This window comes from Mercenaria mercenaria, chromosome 16, assembly GCF_021730395.1.
Source record: "Mercenaria mercenaria strain notata chromosome 16, MADL_Memer_1, whole genome shotgun sequence".
In the NCBI taxonomy this organism is placed as follows: Eukaryota; Metazoa; Mollusca; class Bivalvia; order Venerida; family Veneridae; genus Mercenaria; species Mercenaria mercenaria.
This window is the reverse complement of record NC_069376.1, coordinates 14,660,153-14,678,435: the sequence shown is the minus strand read 5'-3', so window position 1 is coordinate 14,678,435 and position 18,283 is coordinate 14,660,153. Positions and strand designations below refer to the sequence as shown.

Below are 18,283 nucleotides of genomic sequence, written 5' to 3'. Positions count from 1 at the left end.
TCTTTTGATTTTGAGGTCAGTAGGTCAAAGGTCAAGGTCACAGTAACCCGGTAAAACCATTTTTATGCCTCCGAAGGGAGGCATATTAGTTTTCAACTGTCGGTCCGTTCGTTCGTTCGTTCGTTAGTTCGTTCTTTCGTTCGTTCGTTCGTCACAACGTTAACTTTTTGCATGAAGGCACTTTACTCGCGAACCACTGCACCCAGGACCTTCAAACTTCACGTGCTGATAGTACTTATTGAGTATACCACCCCTACTGACTTTGGGGTCACCAGGTCAAAGGTCAAGGTCACAGGGGCCAACGTTAACTTTTTGCATGAAGGCACTTTACTCGCGAACCACTGCACCCAGGACCTTCAAACTTCACGTGCTGATAGTACTTACTGAGTACACCACCCCTACTGACTTTGGGGTCACCAGGTCAAAGGTCAAGGTCACAGGGGCCAACGTTAGCTTTTTGCATGAAGGCACTTTACATGCGAACCACTTCACTCAGGACCTTCAAACTTCACATGCTGATAGTACTTATTGAGTACACCACACCTACTGACTTTGGGGTCACCAGGTCAAAGGTCAAGGTGCTGTGGGGGCATTTGTCCCCATTAGTGACAGCTCTTGTTTGACAATAATTGAGAACGCTTGGTACTAGGATCACGAAACTTTATACTGCGGCTGATCATCACGAGCAGACAACTCCTAATGATTTTGAGATTTGTAAGTCAAAAGTCAAGGTCATATTGACCCAGAACAGTAGAACTTTTTACTAAATGCATGGGTGAAAGTTTTCCGTATTATGACGGAATTCCGTATTTTGGACCTTCAGTATTTTCAGTTTTCTAACTTTCACCAATGTAAATGACTAGAGAATGCTTTCTACTAAGATCACATTTGATATGGAGGTCATTTATGACTGGTAAATTAGTACTGTTTTTTTTTTTTCGTGAATAATAGGCGATGTACTACTGCTAGACTTAGTAAAGTCTTCTTTTTGTTCAGTTCTGTCCTGTTCTGTTTTACATACACATACTAAATGCAATGTTCATGACTTCAACATTTGTGATGGAAAACGTTTTGTGTAAATAATGTTTCTAAGCCTTGTTGATTTGTTAATGTATTGCAGGTACTTCAACACAGAAACGCCATATTTCATTGTAACAATATGGAAGTAGAGGACACAGACATTGCAAATTATATAGATGATATGATAGAACTGCTGCAAGATGATAAAGAAATCAAAGATAGACAGGAATCTAAAAATGCGGCCAAGAAACTGCTTGAGGTAATATTCCCTACGCAACTTGAGTTCCTGAGTTCAAATAACTGGAGTTTTTAGCTCACCTGTCACATAGTGACAGGGTGAGCTTTTGTGATCGCCCTTCGTCTGTCGTCCGTCCACAATGTTTTGTGAACATGATAGAGACCACATTTTGCAAGCAATTTTAATCAAACTTGTACAAAACTTGTATTGGCATGATATCTCGGTTCCTTTCGATAACTGGCCAGATCCTATCATGGGTTCTAGAGTTATTGCCCCTTAAACAGCCAAAATTTGTGTGCGTGCGTGCGTCAACAATTTCTTGTCTGCACGATAGTGGTCTCATTTATGATTTTATTTTAACCAGACTTGCACACAACTTGTATCACCATAAGATCTTGGTTTCTTTCTTGAACTGGCTAGATTCCTTTATTGGTTCCAGAATTATGGCCCCTGAAAGGGCCAAAATTAGCTATTTTGACCTTGTCTGCACAATAGCAGGTTAATTTATGATTTGATTTTTACCAAACTTGCACACAACTTGTATCACCATAAGATCTTGGTTCCTTTCTTGAACTTGCCAGATGCCTTTATGGGTTCCGGAGTGATGGCCCCTGAAAGGGCCAGAATTAGCTATTTTGACATAGTCTGCAAAATAGCAGCTTCATTTATGATTTCAATTTAATCAAACTTGCACAAAACTTGTGTCACCATAAGATCTCGGTTGCTTTCTTGAACCAGGCAGATCCCATAATGGGTTCCAGAGCTATGGCCCCTGAAAAGGCCATAGTTGGCTATTTTGACCTTGTCTGCACAATAGCAGCTTCATTTATGATTTGATTTTAACCAAATTTGCACACAACTTGTATCACCATAAGATCTCAATGCCTTTCTTGAACTGGCCAGATTCCATTACAGGTTCCAGAGTTGTGGCCCCTGATAAGGCCAGAATTAGCTATTTTGACCTTGTCTGCACAATAGCAGCTTCATTTATGATTTGAATTTAATCAAACTTTCACAAAACTTGTGTCACCATAAGAGCTTGGTTCCTTTCTTGAACCGGCCAGATCCCGTAATCATAATGGGTTCCAGAGTTATGGCCCCTGAAAGGGCCGAAGTTAGCTATTTTGACCTTGTCTGTACAATAGCAGTTTCATTTATGATTTGATTTTAACCAAACTTGCACACAACTTTTATCACCACAAAATCTTGATTCCTATTTAAATGCCCGAAGGGACATATTATGTTATTGCCTCAGTGTCCGTCTATCCGTCTGTCTGTTGGTTAGCAATTTCCCTTCTGCTCTGTAACTCTTGAACCCCTTGAAGGATTTCCAAGAAACCTGACACAAATGTTCACCTTATCGAAACGACGTGCAGAGCGCATGTTTTGGATGACTCACTTCAAGGTCAAGGTCACACTTAGGGGTCAAAGGTCATATGACCTTTTTTGTGTGTATATTGCTCTGCATTTGCCTTGCATTGCGGTTCTCCTGTTTTTATTTGGCAGATCCTTCTTTTGTTCACTTGCAATATTTTTTTTAATTACTTCCCTTTTATGTTACTATAAATAGCTTCTTGTCCTTAAGTGCAATGATAACAGGTGAGCGATATAGGGCCATTATGGCCCTCTTGTATAATGAATATGTTATTTAGACTAAGTATATAATATTCTTTCCGCATGCATATATACTTTTGTTGTTTTAAATTTCGCGCTAATTTCAGCTATTTTTAGTTCTCCGCCACGAGTGATAGGGGTTCTAGGGGGTCTCTGTCCGTCCGTCCTTCGTCCGTCCGTAACACTTTTGTGTCCTCTCTATATCTCCTAAACCCATTGAAGGATTTTCATGTAACTTTGTTCAAATCATCACCTTATCAAGACGATGTGCAGAATTTATGAGTCAGCCATTCCGGCTCAAGGTTAAGGTCACAACTCAAGGTCAAATGTGTTGGCCATTTTATGTCCGCTCTATAACTCCTATACTCCTTGAAGGAATTAAATAAAACTTGGGTCAAATGATAACCTCATCAAGACGATGTGCAGAACTTGTAAGTCAGCCATGCCGGCTCAAGGTCAAGGTCACAATTTAGGGTAATTTTTTTAACCTTCCATTATGTGTCCGCTCTGTATCTCCTAAACCCCATGAAGGATTTTCATCAAACTTAGATAAAATGATGACCTCATCAATGATATATGTAGAACCTATGAGTCAGCCATGTTGGCTTAAGGTCAAGGTCACAACTCAGGGACAAAGGTGTAAGCCTTCCATTTTGTTTCTGCTCTGTGTCTCCTAAACCTGGGTCAAATGATCACCTGTACAAGACGATATGCAGAACATATAATTCAGCCATGCCGGCTAAAGATCAAGGTCATAACTCGAGGTCAAAGGTTATAGCCTTCCATTTCGTGTCCACTCTATATCTCCTTAACGCTTGAAGGAATTTTGTAAAACTTGGGTCAAAGGATCACCTTATCAAGACGATGTACAGAACTTATGAGTCAGCCATGCCGGCTCAAGGTCAAGGTCGCAATCTAGGATTAAATGTTTAAGCCTTTCATTTTGTGTACACTCTGTATCTCCTAAATCAAACTTCGGTCAAATGATCACCTAATCAAGAAGTCATGAGTCAGCCTTGTCAACTCAAGGTCAAATCACAACTCAATGTCAAAAGTTTGAGCTCTCTATCTCTTAAATCTCTTTAATAGATTTTCATGTAACTTGGGTCAATATTGATCTCCTCATCAAGGTGATGTGCAGAATTCATGAGTCAGCAGCTATGCCAGTTCAAGGTCAAGGTCAAAGTTTTACCATTTTACTATCCATCACAGTGGCTTGGAATTAAGTGGTTTTTCAGACTGTCTTGTTAAGTATCATTGTAGCTGAGTGCTATAATAAAGATATATTGTTCCAGATGATTTATTTAATTTACAGCTAAAGCAGGAAAAGTTTGTAATAACAACTACAGATGAATTGGAAGTCCGTCGTATTGCAATGGATGCAATCGAAGAGAAGGAAAAGAATCTTGAACAGAGAATAGTTGACGCATCGAATGAAATTGGAGTTAAAACTGATGAAAGTAAAACACAGATAAAGGAGATAGGTTCAACTATTAAAGATGAACTCGCACAGGAAAGGGTAGATATGAAAGATGATTTGAGAAAGACAGAAATCGACTTAAAAGGAAAACTAGAGAAGAGAGAGAAAGAAATCAAGGAAGCGATTAGGATGAAGGAAATTGAATCTACAGAGGCTATGGATAAAAAAGAGATGGAAATCAAAGATAATTTGAGAATGGTAGAATTGGAATCAAAAGGGAAACTAAATCAAAAAGGGAAAGAAATTGAAAAGCATTTAGAGCGTAAAGGAGAAGATATACTTAATCAGCTGGAAAGAAAACAGTCAGCTCAGATTCAGATCGAGGCCAAGCGTAATGATGATATTACTAAGGTAAAATTATATTGTATTCTTGATACAGTTATATGAAAAATATTGATCTCGAGAAAAATTAATAAAGACTGAGTCATTAGACTTGGTTGATACTCATGTTTCGAGGGTTTTATGTCTTGTCGGGAATGCAAGGTATTTATACCAAAAACATATAAAAGGTCTTAGCAGTTATTGAAAAGTTCAACATAATTGATTAATTAGATTGTTTAAATGATATTAAATATAAAATATCAACACAGATGAAATACAGACATAAAACTATATTTGTAAAAATTGAAGAAGGATCGTCCTCCAATTGTAACAAATTTTTGTAAGGCCTATTTTATCTTTAATTGTTTTGTGTCGCATCGTCAATTAGGTTAAGCAGCTAAGCAATGGTCAAACCTTTTTCAGTCTCAGTGTTACAGTGACCTTGACCTTTGATCTTTATAATAACAATGTGCTTTTACTGTTTACATGGAATCATCCTATAAAGTTTGACGCCTTAATCAGTTCTCAATTAGGAACCGTTTTCAGTCTCAATGTGACTACGAAATTGACCTTTTACTTATTGACCCTTGAAATTTTTGTTATTTTTTTTTCAAAGTCAGTTTTAAGTAACTGCAGAAACCTATAGTTGTATTAACTGTCGTGATACTATTGAGCATTTTGTTTAATATGAATTCACCAAATTAAAAAAAACAACACTGACTTGATTTATATAAGCGCTTGATCGTGGAAAAAAGATAAATACAAGCATTTACGTTGTTAAATTTCTCTGATATAGGCAGCAGCAGACGATTTAATGAAGTCAAGTTCTCGTGAAAGGGCACTGCAGTCTAATTATGAAAGAATGAGAGCAGGTAATTCTTACCTTTACTCAACATTTAAAAAACATTTTATATCATTATATTATTTGTATTATTAAAGTGTGAAAGTCCTATCGGTTTGTTGAATTTATATTTGTTTTCTTTAATCGAGTTGAACCATCTACTTTCCGTAGAAAAACAGGAAGAAAGCAATATCAGTTAGACTGATGTTGATCAACAGGTGTTTCAGATTGATGAACATTTAAATTAATTCTGTGTAGTAAGTTATGCAAACTGATGATATTATTTTAATATCTTTTTTTTTAAAATACAGTGTCAGAGACATATTAACGTAATGAGCTATATCTTTACAACAGAAAAAGGAAAAGTGTTGTTAGCTTTTATGCAACATTAGACTAAGTACGCTTGATTCAATACAGCCCTCTGAATTTACTCCTGTTCGCATCTTTCAGTTATATCTCTTTTCGGGATATGAAATTCTTGCTCCATATTTTATCAAGACAGCGATTTGAGCATGCAGTTTTCAACAGAATGCTATAAGTATATACTGAAACGTAGTATAATGAAAGAAAACACTTTTCTATCGAGAAAGGGTACGAGGAACCGAAGAATAGAACTATTGTATTTGGACAGAAGTAAGAAGCAATAATTCGGTCAAAGTTTGCTTCCATGGTGTCGAAAGTACCCTGTAGGTTAGAGACCACAAAGTGTTTTCCAACAGACTTCCATTATAGCATTGTGGTGTGTACGGCCTTAGATTTTTTTAAACATGTATATCTGGTACATTTTTTTTCAAGAACTATCTTAGTTCCACCGAAACATATGAAAAGTGATGCTACATTTAAGACATTTTGACACTCGACACGGCATATGAAAATTCAACACGAAACTCGTTTCAATAGTCGATATTGCGACGTGACATACTAAATTTGTACGAAATTGTATGCGGGAATGTCGCATTGTTGCACTGTCATATGTCGCGCCTTTGTCATGAAATGTCGCTGTAAATATCAAGTGTCGGGTTGTACTGTCGTGTATCGCGTCGCATTGTTGTGTTACATATCGTATGTCACGTCGCATTGTCATGTGGCATTTAGTGTGTCACGTTGCATTGTTGTATGGCATATCGTGTGTCATGTCGCATTGTAGTGTGGCATGTCGTTTGCCATGTTGCATTGTCGCGCGCCGTACCTTGTGTCACGTTGCATTGTCGCGTGGCATTTCGGGTGTCACGTCGCATTGTTGTGTGGCATATCGTGTGTCATGTCGCATTGTCGTGTGTCGTATCGTGTCTTGTCGAACTGTTGTGTGGCATATCATGTGTCACGTTGCATTTTCGCGTGATATATCTTGTGTCACATAATGTTTTCGTGTGGCATATCATGTGTCACGTTGCATTTTCGCGTGATATCTTGTGTCACATAATGTTTTCGTGTGGCATATCGTGTGTCACGTCACCTTGTTGTATAGCTTATCGTGTATTACGTCGTATTGTTGAGTGGCAGATACCTCAGTCGATTCTTAGGCTTGTTCCTTAATCTCATTTTTACATATTATTTTCAACATTTGTTTTACAACTGGCAAAGTTGCAACTGGTAGGGGTAAAGGCATTATAAATCCAATCCATAAATCCTCTACGACCGCCCCTAGAAATCCGATGTGCTGCCGTCGTATTAATTTGGCATCTACAATGTATAAATTATACTGTTCAGTGTTAAACCAAAGAGTTTCGCTATAGTTAGAGTGTAATGAAAAATTGGTTGATGGAACAAAATGGTTTTAGGCCTAAAAAAATTCTTTGTATCCGGTAACATGCTCAAAAAATTAGGGTAGGTAGGTCGGAAAACTTTTCTGGGGGGATTTTTTTTAGCTCACCTGTCACTAAGTGACAAGGTGAGCTTTTGTGATCGCGCAGCGTCCGTCGTCTGTCCGTCCGTTCGTGCGTGCGTAAACTTTTGCTTGTGACCACTCTATAGGTCACATTTTTCATGGGATCTTTATGAAAGTTGGTCAGATTGTTCACCTTGATGATATCCAGGACAAGTTTGACACTGGGTCACGTGCGGTCAAAAACTATGTCTGTAGGTCTAAAAATAGAAAAACCATTTGACCTTTCTAGAGGTCATATATTTCAAAAAACCTTGATGAAAATTGGTCAGGATGTTTACCTTGATGATATCTAGGTCAAGTCCGAAACTGGGTTACGTGGCTTTAAAAACTAGGTCAGTAGGTCAAATAATAGAAAAAACCTTGTGACCTCTCCGAAGGCCATATTTTTCATGGGATCTGTATGAATCAATGTTGGTCTGAATGTTCACCTTGATGGTATCTAGGTAAAATTCGAAACTGGGTCACGTGCGGTCAAAAACTAGCTCAGCAGGTCTAAAAATAGAAAAACATTGTGACCTCTCTAGAGGCCATAATTGTGAATGGATCTTCATAAAAATTGGTCAGAAAGTTCATCTTGATGATATCTAGGTCAAACTCGAAAGTGCGTTACGTGTCTTTAAAAAGTAGGTCAGTAGGTCAAATAATGAAAAAAACCTTGTGACCTCTCTAGAGGTCATATTTTTTATGGGATCTGTATGAAAGTTGGTCTGAATGTTTATCTTAATGATATATAGGTCAGGTTTGAAATGGGGTCAACTGCGATCAAAAACTAGGTCAGTAGGTCTTAAAATAAAAAAACCTTGTGACCTCTCTAGAGGTCATATCCTTAATTGGATCTTCATGAAAATTGGTCAGAATGTTTACCTTGATGATATTTAGGTCAGATTTGAAACTGGGTCACGTGCCTTCAAATACTAGGTCAGTAGGTCAAATAATGAAAAAAACCTTGTTACCTCTCTAGAGGTCATACTTTTCATGGGATCTGTATGAAAGTTGGTCTGAATGTTCATCTTGATGATATCTAGGTCAGGTTTGAAACTGGGTCAACTGTGGTCAAAAACTAGGTCAGTACATGTAGGTCCAAAATTTTAAAAATCTTTTGACCTCCCTAGAGGCCATATTTTTCAATGGATTTTCATGAAAATTGATCAGAATTTTTATCTTGATGATATCTAGGTTAAGTTCAAAACTGAATCACATGAGCTCATAAACTAGGTCACTTTATCAAATAATAGAAAAAACGACGTCATACTCAAAACTGGGTCATGTGGGAACAGGTGAGCGATTCAGGACCATCTTGATCCTCTTGTTTTATTAAGGGGGACTTTTTGAAATTATTTTTGTGTCAAAAAATGATTGCAAATAAGAGGGTAATGCCTTCAGGGCATCAGTAAGTTGATTTCTAACATCACTGGACATGTTTATTGCATAAAAAGTGCAGTTTTGCAACTTTTTGTTAAAAACTTGAAAAAAAAAAACTATTCTCCAAAGCCATAAAAACATTTAGGGTCGGGCAAAAAATTTAGGGTTGGTCGGGATACCGGAAACAAACAATTTTTTACGCCTTAGGCTTAATCGCAGTACAGTAGATCATATTTCCTCATTAACATCAATAATTGAAAAAAAATAATAGAAAAAAAGAAATTATTAAGCAAATTTCACCGCGTTCATAGATTAACATAGTTGGTAGCCCGCCCGCTGAGCTCAGTAGGTAAAGTTTCGGTCTACGGATCGCGGGGTCGTGAGTTTGATCCTCGGGCGGGACGTTTGTTCACCGTGACTATTTGATAAACAACATTGTGTCTGAAATCATTAGTCTTCAACCTCTGATTTATGTGGGGAAGTTTGAAGTTACTGGCAGAAAACAGATTTGTACTGGTACAGAATCCAGGAACACTGGTTAGGATAACTGTCAGCCATTACATAACTGAGATACTGTTGAAAAACGGCGTTAAACCCAAAACAAACAAAACAATAACATAGTTGTATCAAGTAATTTCTATGTTCAGGCTCATGCATGCAACCATTTTGCGCCAACGTTCAGTATTATCCAAGGTTAACAAAGTTTTGCTGCAAAAACAATTGTGTTCTCACTCACAGTAACGAAATAATATGTTGTTGATATCACTCGGATGAGGTAAATGTTTCTGAAGTATTATAGAGATAAATAGTTGATAAAGACAGTATCGGCAAAGCTAAACAGGACCTGCAAATGTAATGTAAGGGGAATAAGTCTGTTTGGTTCAGAGCTATTTGAATGGTTTAGTAGTCGCAACCACTGGCGCCAGATCAGAAAGAAAATGCCTCTGTACATGTTATACCCTACCCCTAGGTATTCTATAAGAACCATGGTCATGAACGGGAAAATATACTAACCCATTTCAATCGCGTATTTCATACCTAAAACACGCAGTTCAGTAAATGTGTACTATTGATATTAAACAAGCGATAATTTATCTTCCATCGTGCACCAGTCAAATTGTCTCAATATTCCATATTGCAGAGATGCTCCATATATTTTATGCTTTAGTCAACGTTACAGAAAAAACTTGCGTGAACTCCCCTAATGAACATCCGGTCTAGAGGTCACGGCAGTGTGCACATGTTAAGCGAAATGTAAACAAACAAAAACAGAATGCAATATATTCACAGTTTTACGATAAGACTCGAAATGATGAATGAAATTCATCTTGTATATGATTTTGAATTTGAAATCATACATTGGTATACATCTATTCTGTTTATTTAATTCATTTTGCACATTTATGCTGCATATAAACATTTTAGCGTACACATGTAGTAAAATGACGACTGACATACATTTTCACATCAGCCAATCAGAGTGTGTCTGTAATCTAGACCGGAACTTCACCAGGGAAGTTCAAGCAAGTTTTTTGTGTACCTTTGAAAAAACTGTAAACTACACGTTGTTTTTCTAAGATAAGAAGTATTGAAGCAATGTGACCGGTACACAACGGAAGATAAATTACCACTTGTTTAATATCAATAGAACACATTTACTGAAGTGCGTGTTTTAGGTATGAAATACGCGATTGAAATGGGTTAGTATATTTTCCCGTTCACGACCATGGTTCTTATAGAATACCTAGGGGTAGGGTATAACATGTACAGAGGCATTTTCTTTCTGATCTGGCGCCAGTGGTCGCAACTTGATCGCATTGCTCACTTTCAGTCGATTATTTCATTGAAGAAATAAAGGGTGATTATGGTAGCAATGTATGGAATAAATATGTATGCAGTGCAGTATCAAAGTATGTATACTCAATATTTGTAATAATTAGAACTTCGTGATTTCGGATGTCTGTAAAATATGGTGAGAGGTAATGATTGTTAATTCTTTAGAAAATTTATACAGCCGTTATATGTAAAATTCTGATGTCAATTGTAAAACTAACTGCTGCTAGCTTTTTATGAATTTAAATAATGAGACACATTTTCGTGGAAAAATTCAAATCACGAAAGGTATCTGTGCTTGTTGATTGGTACTCAGAACATTTCCGCTATTTTGTGAAAAAGCTAGCTGGATGGGCCCCCATTCCGTTTATAACCTGAAGTTCAGTAAGAACTTGCATGGAAATTTGAAAGTCAATAATTTGGCATTGTTCTTGCAGCGGGATCATTGCAGGCTGTTCAAAAGGTGTAAAATTGATGATTTTGGCATGTTTTTTTAATGGATGGTATAAAGCTTTCGTTTTGATAACTTTCTTTATTTTTGTATGAGAATCCTGATCTTGCCATTAATTTAAAGCACAAAACATGCACGCAATTTATAAATTGGCCAACCTGATTCTGCTCATAAGGGAAGTGCAAAACTGCGACTCGCTACAAGTAAGACTGTCCATGCCCAAAATTTTCGAATCTAAGGTAATCTAACATTTCCTCCAGTGTATATTTACAACTATTTCTTTCATTTTTATCTCTTTTTTAAATTTCTTTTCTTTAATATCATTTTTATTCACGGTTGATTTCAGTATACATGTATTACAATTTCATAGGTATTAATTAAAACAAGTTTTATTCAAGATTCAGTTTCGATCGCTATAATTTCAGTACGAAACACATGTTACCGTGAAACCCGTGAATTTTGATTTTCACGTGTCCCTTTGTAATTTAAAACATATAAACCAGTAAATAAATAAAAAAAAAAAAGAAAATGTTCTCACTTTTGGACTCGAACCAGCAATTTCCCCGCATAAAAGTCATGTGTTGTAACCACTGAGCCATCGATACGAACAACGAGTAGGGGCTTCACTTACAGTGCTAATAATGACATTTAGACACTTAACCAAAATTTACTTCATGGCCGAGTGGTTAAGGTCGCTGACTTCAAATCACTTGTCCCTCATCGATATTGGTTCGAGCCTCACTCGGGGCGTTGAGTTATTCATGTGAGGAAGCCATCCAGCTGGCTTACGGAAGGTCGGTGGTTCTATCCAGGTGCACGCTCGTGATGAAATAATGCACGGAGGGGCTCCTGGGGTCTTCCTCCACTATCAAAGCTGGAAAGTCGCCATATGACATATAATTGTGTCGGTGCAACGTTAAATCCTGCAAAATAAATAAATAAATGTACTGATAGCACCGAGGTTGGGCTGAATGTTATAATATCGAACGCACAGAGTGTATAATGTATGCAGATTTGACAGGTAAAAAATAGCACAATAAGTGCCTTCTGTTGCCTTTACGTATGTAAGGGTTTCACCTGACGGGGATAACTTTAATTTACACTGCCTTTTGACTTTGGAACATGATGGGGGTAAGAATGAGGTTAGGGTGCCCCATAAACCAGTTTGAACTCCCCAGGGATGGTTTTGTCACTGACCGTTCTAAGGCGGTGCCCAACTGTGTTCCTGTATTTGTTTGTTTTCTCCTTCATTTGTCCTTGTGTGTGTATAGTTTGCAAGTGTTGTTTGTGTGTGCCTTTCTGAGGCTGCGTTTTTGGAACGTGGCTTTACCTGTTGGAAATTCTTCCTTGTTTTAATAATGCAAGATGATGGATAAATTACCACAGAGAGCCAGTTACCGCGAATTATGGTAACTGATAATTTCCAGAATATAGCTGGCTTCAAGGTAATAGAGTAATAGAAAGTGAAAGTATAATTTGTAATACCTATTTTTCCGTTTCTGTTGATAAGTTCAACTTGGTTATTATACACAAACACTAAAATATAAAACGGTTCATGTTTCAGTAGATAACAGTGATATTTTGAACCAAATTAATGTTACCATTGGAACGAACATCGTGGGCACTGAGTCACACCTTAAGATGTCAGAAAGTGCTAAAACGTTTACTTGCTATGTCAGAGAACTTGGGAATTATTTTCTTCTCAACTCAAGTCAGAGAAACATTAAGGTTTAGCAGTATATCACAAAACAATTGTTTTTAAACGAATGAACAGCATCTTGACACACAACTTATCTGTCCAATACATATTTTACTGTTCTGTCCCACAGAGTTGGATGCTTAAAATATTCGTAATGAGTTGTCCCCCTTTAAATAAGAATGTCATTTGTAAAGAAATAAATGTAAACAATTGTCAAAAACGATGTTTACCTAGTTATGTAAAGTTTAAACATTCAAACGATGTTGCAAACGAAGACGTGTAACAGCTTTTAAAAAATATTGAGTTTTTAAAGGCGCTGAACTGTCCAGAAGTGTGGCCCCTTCATGCAGCTTCTTTCCAGAATTCAACTTATATATGTCTGTAAATTGACAATGGTTTTGTAGAATAATATTCATAATTTTAACATGTCCAAAACATTGTGGAATGATACTTATTTCACTTGGGTATTGATTACATTTTACTCGGACTTAATTATCATAGACTCCCTGTGTAAAATCTCAAACTTTTAACTAAAATAAAGCTATTAAATCGATATGATATTTCAATGAAACTTCAAAGTTTTGTCGTTTGTAGCATCATCTGGGACATGAGCAGTGAAAAATCTTAATTTGATTTCTAAAATGCTGTGATATTTGTTTCTAAAGTCACTATATGTTCATTGTAAATATACTTTGTTATACCCAAGTGGAAACTGGCAGGTACTTGAAAATGCAGCTCTCTGATTGGTCAGTTAGAACCCCTAATGTACTGTGATGTCATGATAAAGTTATGAATAAATGTTTCATGCGCTGTTAAATGTTCAAGTAAAACAATGCTTTCTTTCTATGATTTAATGACATTCGAACTTTTTCCTCCGAAACATGGACCTTTACCTTAAGCAGAAAAGGAACAGAATGAATTTCCATTCCCAACCGAGCACCACTGCATGGAAGATTGTAGGAGTGAATAATACGTTTCACAAAAATAGCGCTGAATAAAGTTCTAGGATGCTCCCTCATCACCATGGAAACAACTTAAACGGTCGTCACGGAGAGCGGAATTTTGCTTAGCAACAGACCACTAACTTAGGTGTCATTAAGGTCAGAGACCACCAATTCAAAAAAGTACAGGGAACTTACTGGGAATGAGGTAAGCGTATACCTGGGAATAAGGTAACGTCTGTGCGTTCTGATTGGTCAGTCATGTAAACAAACCCAGGAAGTGATTATTTTTTCAAAATTGATATATTTTCACTGCATTTACAGTATTTTATTAGCCCACCATCATCAGATGGTGGGCTATTCAAATCACTCTGCGTCCGTGGTCCGGCGTCCGTCCGTCCGTCCGTCCTTCCGTTAACAATTTCTCGTTATCGCATCTCCTCAGAAACTACCAGGGGGATTTTGACCAAACTTTGTCAGAATGATGTATTGGTACCCTAGTTGTGTCCCCCAGAAAATCAGACTGGTTCAACAATTTTTTAGTAAGTTATGGCCCTTTGTTTATTTCTATAATTTACATAGATTTATATAGGGAAAAACTTTAAAAATCTTCTTGTCCAAACCCACAGAGCCTAGGGCTTTGATATTTGGTATGAAGCATCATCTAGTGGTCCTCTACCAAGAAGATTCAAATTATTTCCCATGGGTCTAATATGGCCCCGCCCCGGGGGTCACATGGTTTATATAGACTTATATAGGGAAAAACTTTGAAAAACCTCTTGTCCAAAATCACAGGGCCTAGGGCTTTGATATTTTGTATGTGACATCATCTAGTGGTCTTTTACTAAGTTTGTTCAAATTATCCCCCTAGGGTCAAATATGGCCCCGCCCCGGGGGTCACATGGTTTACATAGACTTATATAGGGAAAAACTTTGAAAATCTTCTTGTCCAAACCACAAAGCCTAGGGCTTTGATATTTGTAATGTAGCACCATCTAGTGGTTCTCTACCAAGTTTGTTAAAATTATCCCCCTAGGGTCAAATATGGCCCCGCCCTGGGGGTCACATTGTTCATATAGACATATATAGGGAAAAGCTTTTAAAAACTTCTTGTCAATAACCTACAACATTCAAATTTGGACCACATGTATGGTTTTGAGTGGCAAGATGAACCTTGACATGAGTTGACCTTGATTTTGACCTAGTGACCTACTTTCACATTTCTGTAGCTACAACCTTCAAATTTGGACCACATGCATAGTTTTGTGCACTGAAAAAAACTTTGACCTTGACATTGACCTAGTGACCTACTTTCACACTTTTGAAGGTACAGGCTTCAAATTTGGACCACATGCATAGTTTCGTGTTCCGAAATGAAATTTGACCTTGATTTTGACCCAGTGACCTACTTTCACATTTCTCAAGCTACAGCCTTCAAATTTGGACCACATGCATTGTTTTATGTACCGAAACAAACTTTGACCTTTACATTGACCTAGTGACCTACTTTCACATTTTTGAAGGTACAGGCTTCAAATTTGGACCACATGCATAGTTCTGTATTCCGAAATACAATTTGACCTTGATTTTGACCTAGTGACCTACTTTCACATTTCTCAAGCTACAGCCTTCAAATTTGGACCACATGCATGGTTTTGTGTACCGAAACAAACTTTGACCTTTACATTGACCTAGTGACCTACTTTCACATTTTTGAAGGTACAGGCTTCAAATTTGGACCACATGCATAGTTCTGTATTTCGAAATAAAATTTGACCTTTATTTTGACCTAGTGACCTACTTCCACATTTCTCAAGCTACAGCCTTCAAATTTGGACCACTTGCATAGTTTTGTGTACCGAAATGAACTTTGACCTCAAGATTGACCTAGTGACCTACTTTCACATTTCTGTAGCTACAGGCTTCAAATTTAGACCACATGCATAGGATTGTGGACCAAAACAAACTTTGACCTTGACATTGACCTAGTGACCTACTTTCACATTTTTGAAGATACAGGCTTCAAATTTGGACCACATGCATAGATTTGTGTTGTGAAGTGAAATTTGACCTTGATTTTGACCTAGTGACCTACTTTCACATTTCTCAAGCTACAGCCTTCAAGTTTGGACCACTTGCATAGTTTTGTGTACCGAAATAAACTTTGATCTTAAGATTGACCTAGTTACCTACTTTCAAATTTCTCAAACTACAGCCTTCAAACTTGATGCACATGCATAGTTTTGTGTACAAAGAACGTTTTCCTTGAAATTGATCTAGTGCTAGTCATAAAGTCTTGAAATTTGGAACACTCAAAAATGGCACATTGGTGGGCGCCAAGATCACTCTGTGATCTCTTGTTGTACATTTTGACAAAATTTGCTACATTTTATGTGTTTTGAAAAGAAGTTTTATCAAACGAATTTCTCCCGCCATATCAATGATGTAAACAGGGGGTCATCTCATTCACACGAAAATTACTTAAATAAAGTATCACTATTCATATGTTTTGTCCGATATTTTGGTAGAACTAAGGTAGTTCTTGCAAAACTTGTAATTAGATATACATGTTTCGATGTATGGAAGGCCGTACACGCCGTATTGTAAGTATATGGGAAAACAATTGGTGGTCTCTAACCTTAAGCGTCGGAGACGTGGACCCATTGACGCAGTCATCTCTTTTCTGCGGCCAGACACTTACGCCACTTTCGTATAACACCACTGCCTTCGACTTTGAAAACCCATACAGATTTGACGAACATTCTGCAGCAATTACGATACATGCTTCTTGACCATTTCTGGAAACGATGGAGAAAAGAGTAACAGCACTGCGTGAAACTCATTTTTTAACTGATTAATATCAGTATTTCACTGAAAAGCATGAAATAAAAACGGAAAATTCTAAATTAATCTAAGTTACAAGTATGTCTACTCAATCAAACCGAGTCTGCAATGTTCATTATTTGTCTTGTTCTCGGTACTTCCGAGGGATCTACTTTTCAGATTATATTTACTTCACAGCAGCGGGTGTTAAGTGCTGTGTGGCGGCCGTAAAAAGTCGCCCCGACTTCATCTCAGTGTTGTTATATTTTCTGGTCCTTCGGGATCATTGATTTCAACTCATTTAGATTTGAAGATTGAATACTGCTTAAGCCGGTGCTAGAGGGCGTGGGCAGTGTTGCTTTTTCCATTAATGCCCATGAACAGACTCAATCAAACCGAGTCTGCAATTTTCACTATTTGTCTTGTTCTCGGTGCTTCCGAGGGATCTACTTTTCAGATTATATTTGTAATAATGAATAGTAAAGTACATTGTAGTAGATTTTCTTCAGATTTTAACACTGCAACCCAAAAATACTTCGAGAAAAAAAAAACAACAACGAAATGATATATTAACCGATTGCTTTTAGAAATAAAAAAAAAACATGAATTTAAAAAATGTGTAGCTTTTGAAGGATATGATCAAAATGTTTGTTAAAACGTTCGTTTTATGCATCAAAGAAATGTCTACATCAGTTCCTTTTTTTCGTAAATATCTTTTATCAGATATAATCATGCGGATGTGTTTTAATTCTACGGAGGAAAGTGTGTTTGAACATTTTTAAGTTTGTTTTATCGCTTTCCTGCAAAACAACTGATATATACAGCTAATTCTTCCAAGGAATCCTCTTTCCATAAGAATTTTTTTCTTATCAAATTTCACACCATTTTCATCTCTATTTTCACGAAAGATGTAATTCCAAACATACTGGCAAGTTTCATTGTGAAATTTCGAGATTTTAGAGAAATATATAGACATTTAATAGAAGCCACCCACTACATATTTACTGGGCTAAATTCTGGTCCTATGGTCCTATATCGTATATTTTGGTAAACGTTTCATTTGTTTGCATTATTTTTCACTGGGATTCTGAAATACCATTCATCATTCCGTCATGAATAAAACCCAGAATGATGCATTTTGCGCATTTTCTGACATTTTTGGAGATAAAATTTTGGCTTTTCAATCCCAGAAGTCGCTGCTGAAATAGGCGCATCTACTCAAAATTTAGTTAAAATTCAATTTTTTTTTTTCAAATTTCATTATTATTGTGCATTGGAAACACCCTTTGATATCATATACAACCTATTTATGACTATTAAGACGAACTGCGATGTGTTTCAAGAAAAGTCTTATTTTTAGCTTTTATAGGTTAAAGGTCAGTTATTCATATCCTTCTTTGTTTCATATAAAAACGACAACTTCAGGTCGTCTTTACGTATCTTTAGAGAACATCTTTTTTCCTACTCCTATTTTTCACGAAAGTTCTGTCACAAATTAACGGAAAAATGAAAAGAAAATAGGGGGTTATGTAGTTCCTAGTGAAATGCCAGATAGTTGTGGTCTGCTACCCTAAAAAATGGCGCATATTTGCTCTCGTCCGCGCAATAAACACCTACTTCCGCTTTCGATCTGCAAAATTTGCCATGTGGGGTGTATGAACATGAAAACCGTCTCATTTTATGCAGAATGTATTCTAGTAGTGAAAAAGGGTGATAAAGCTGTCGTTCTACACGAATATTCGCAAAAATGGAAAAATCAGGATCTATTTATT

At 37.0% G+C, this 18,283-nt stretch overlaps 1 protein-coding gene across 1 annotated transcript; it reads left to right on the top strand.

Moving 5' to 3' along the window:
• Nucleotides 1-1,093: 1,093 nt before the first annotated feature.
• On the top strand, nucleotides 1,094-6,348 carry LOC123540059 (uncharacterized). Its single transcript, XM_053526165.1, has 3 exons — nucleotides 1,094-1,279; nucleotides 4,188-4,703; nucleotides 5,470-6,348. The coding sequence occupies exons 1-3, from the start codon at nucleotides 1,160-1,162 to the stop codon at nucleotides 5,608-5,610; spliced, it is 777 nt and encodes a 258-aa protein (XP_053382140.1). The 5' UTR covers nucleotides 1,094-1,159; the 3' UTR covers nucleotides 5,611-6,348.
• The last annotated feature ends 11,935 nt before the right edge of the window (nucleotides 6,349-18,283 follow it).

Bases quoted from the DNA above. Each gene is read 5' to 3' on its own strand.
- LOC123540059 (XM_053526165.1), top strand. From the start codon at position 1,160: ATGGAAGTAGAGGACACAGACATTGCAAATTATATAGATGATATGATA. The intron at 1,280-4,187 runs GTAATATTCCCT...TTTAATTTACAG, and splicing joins CGGCCAAGAAACTGCTTGAG to CTAAAGCAGGAAAAGTTTGT. The intron at 4,704-5,469 runs GTAAAATTATAT...TCTCTGATATAG, and splicing joins GTAATGATGATATTACTAAG to GCAGCAGCAGACGATTTAAT.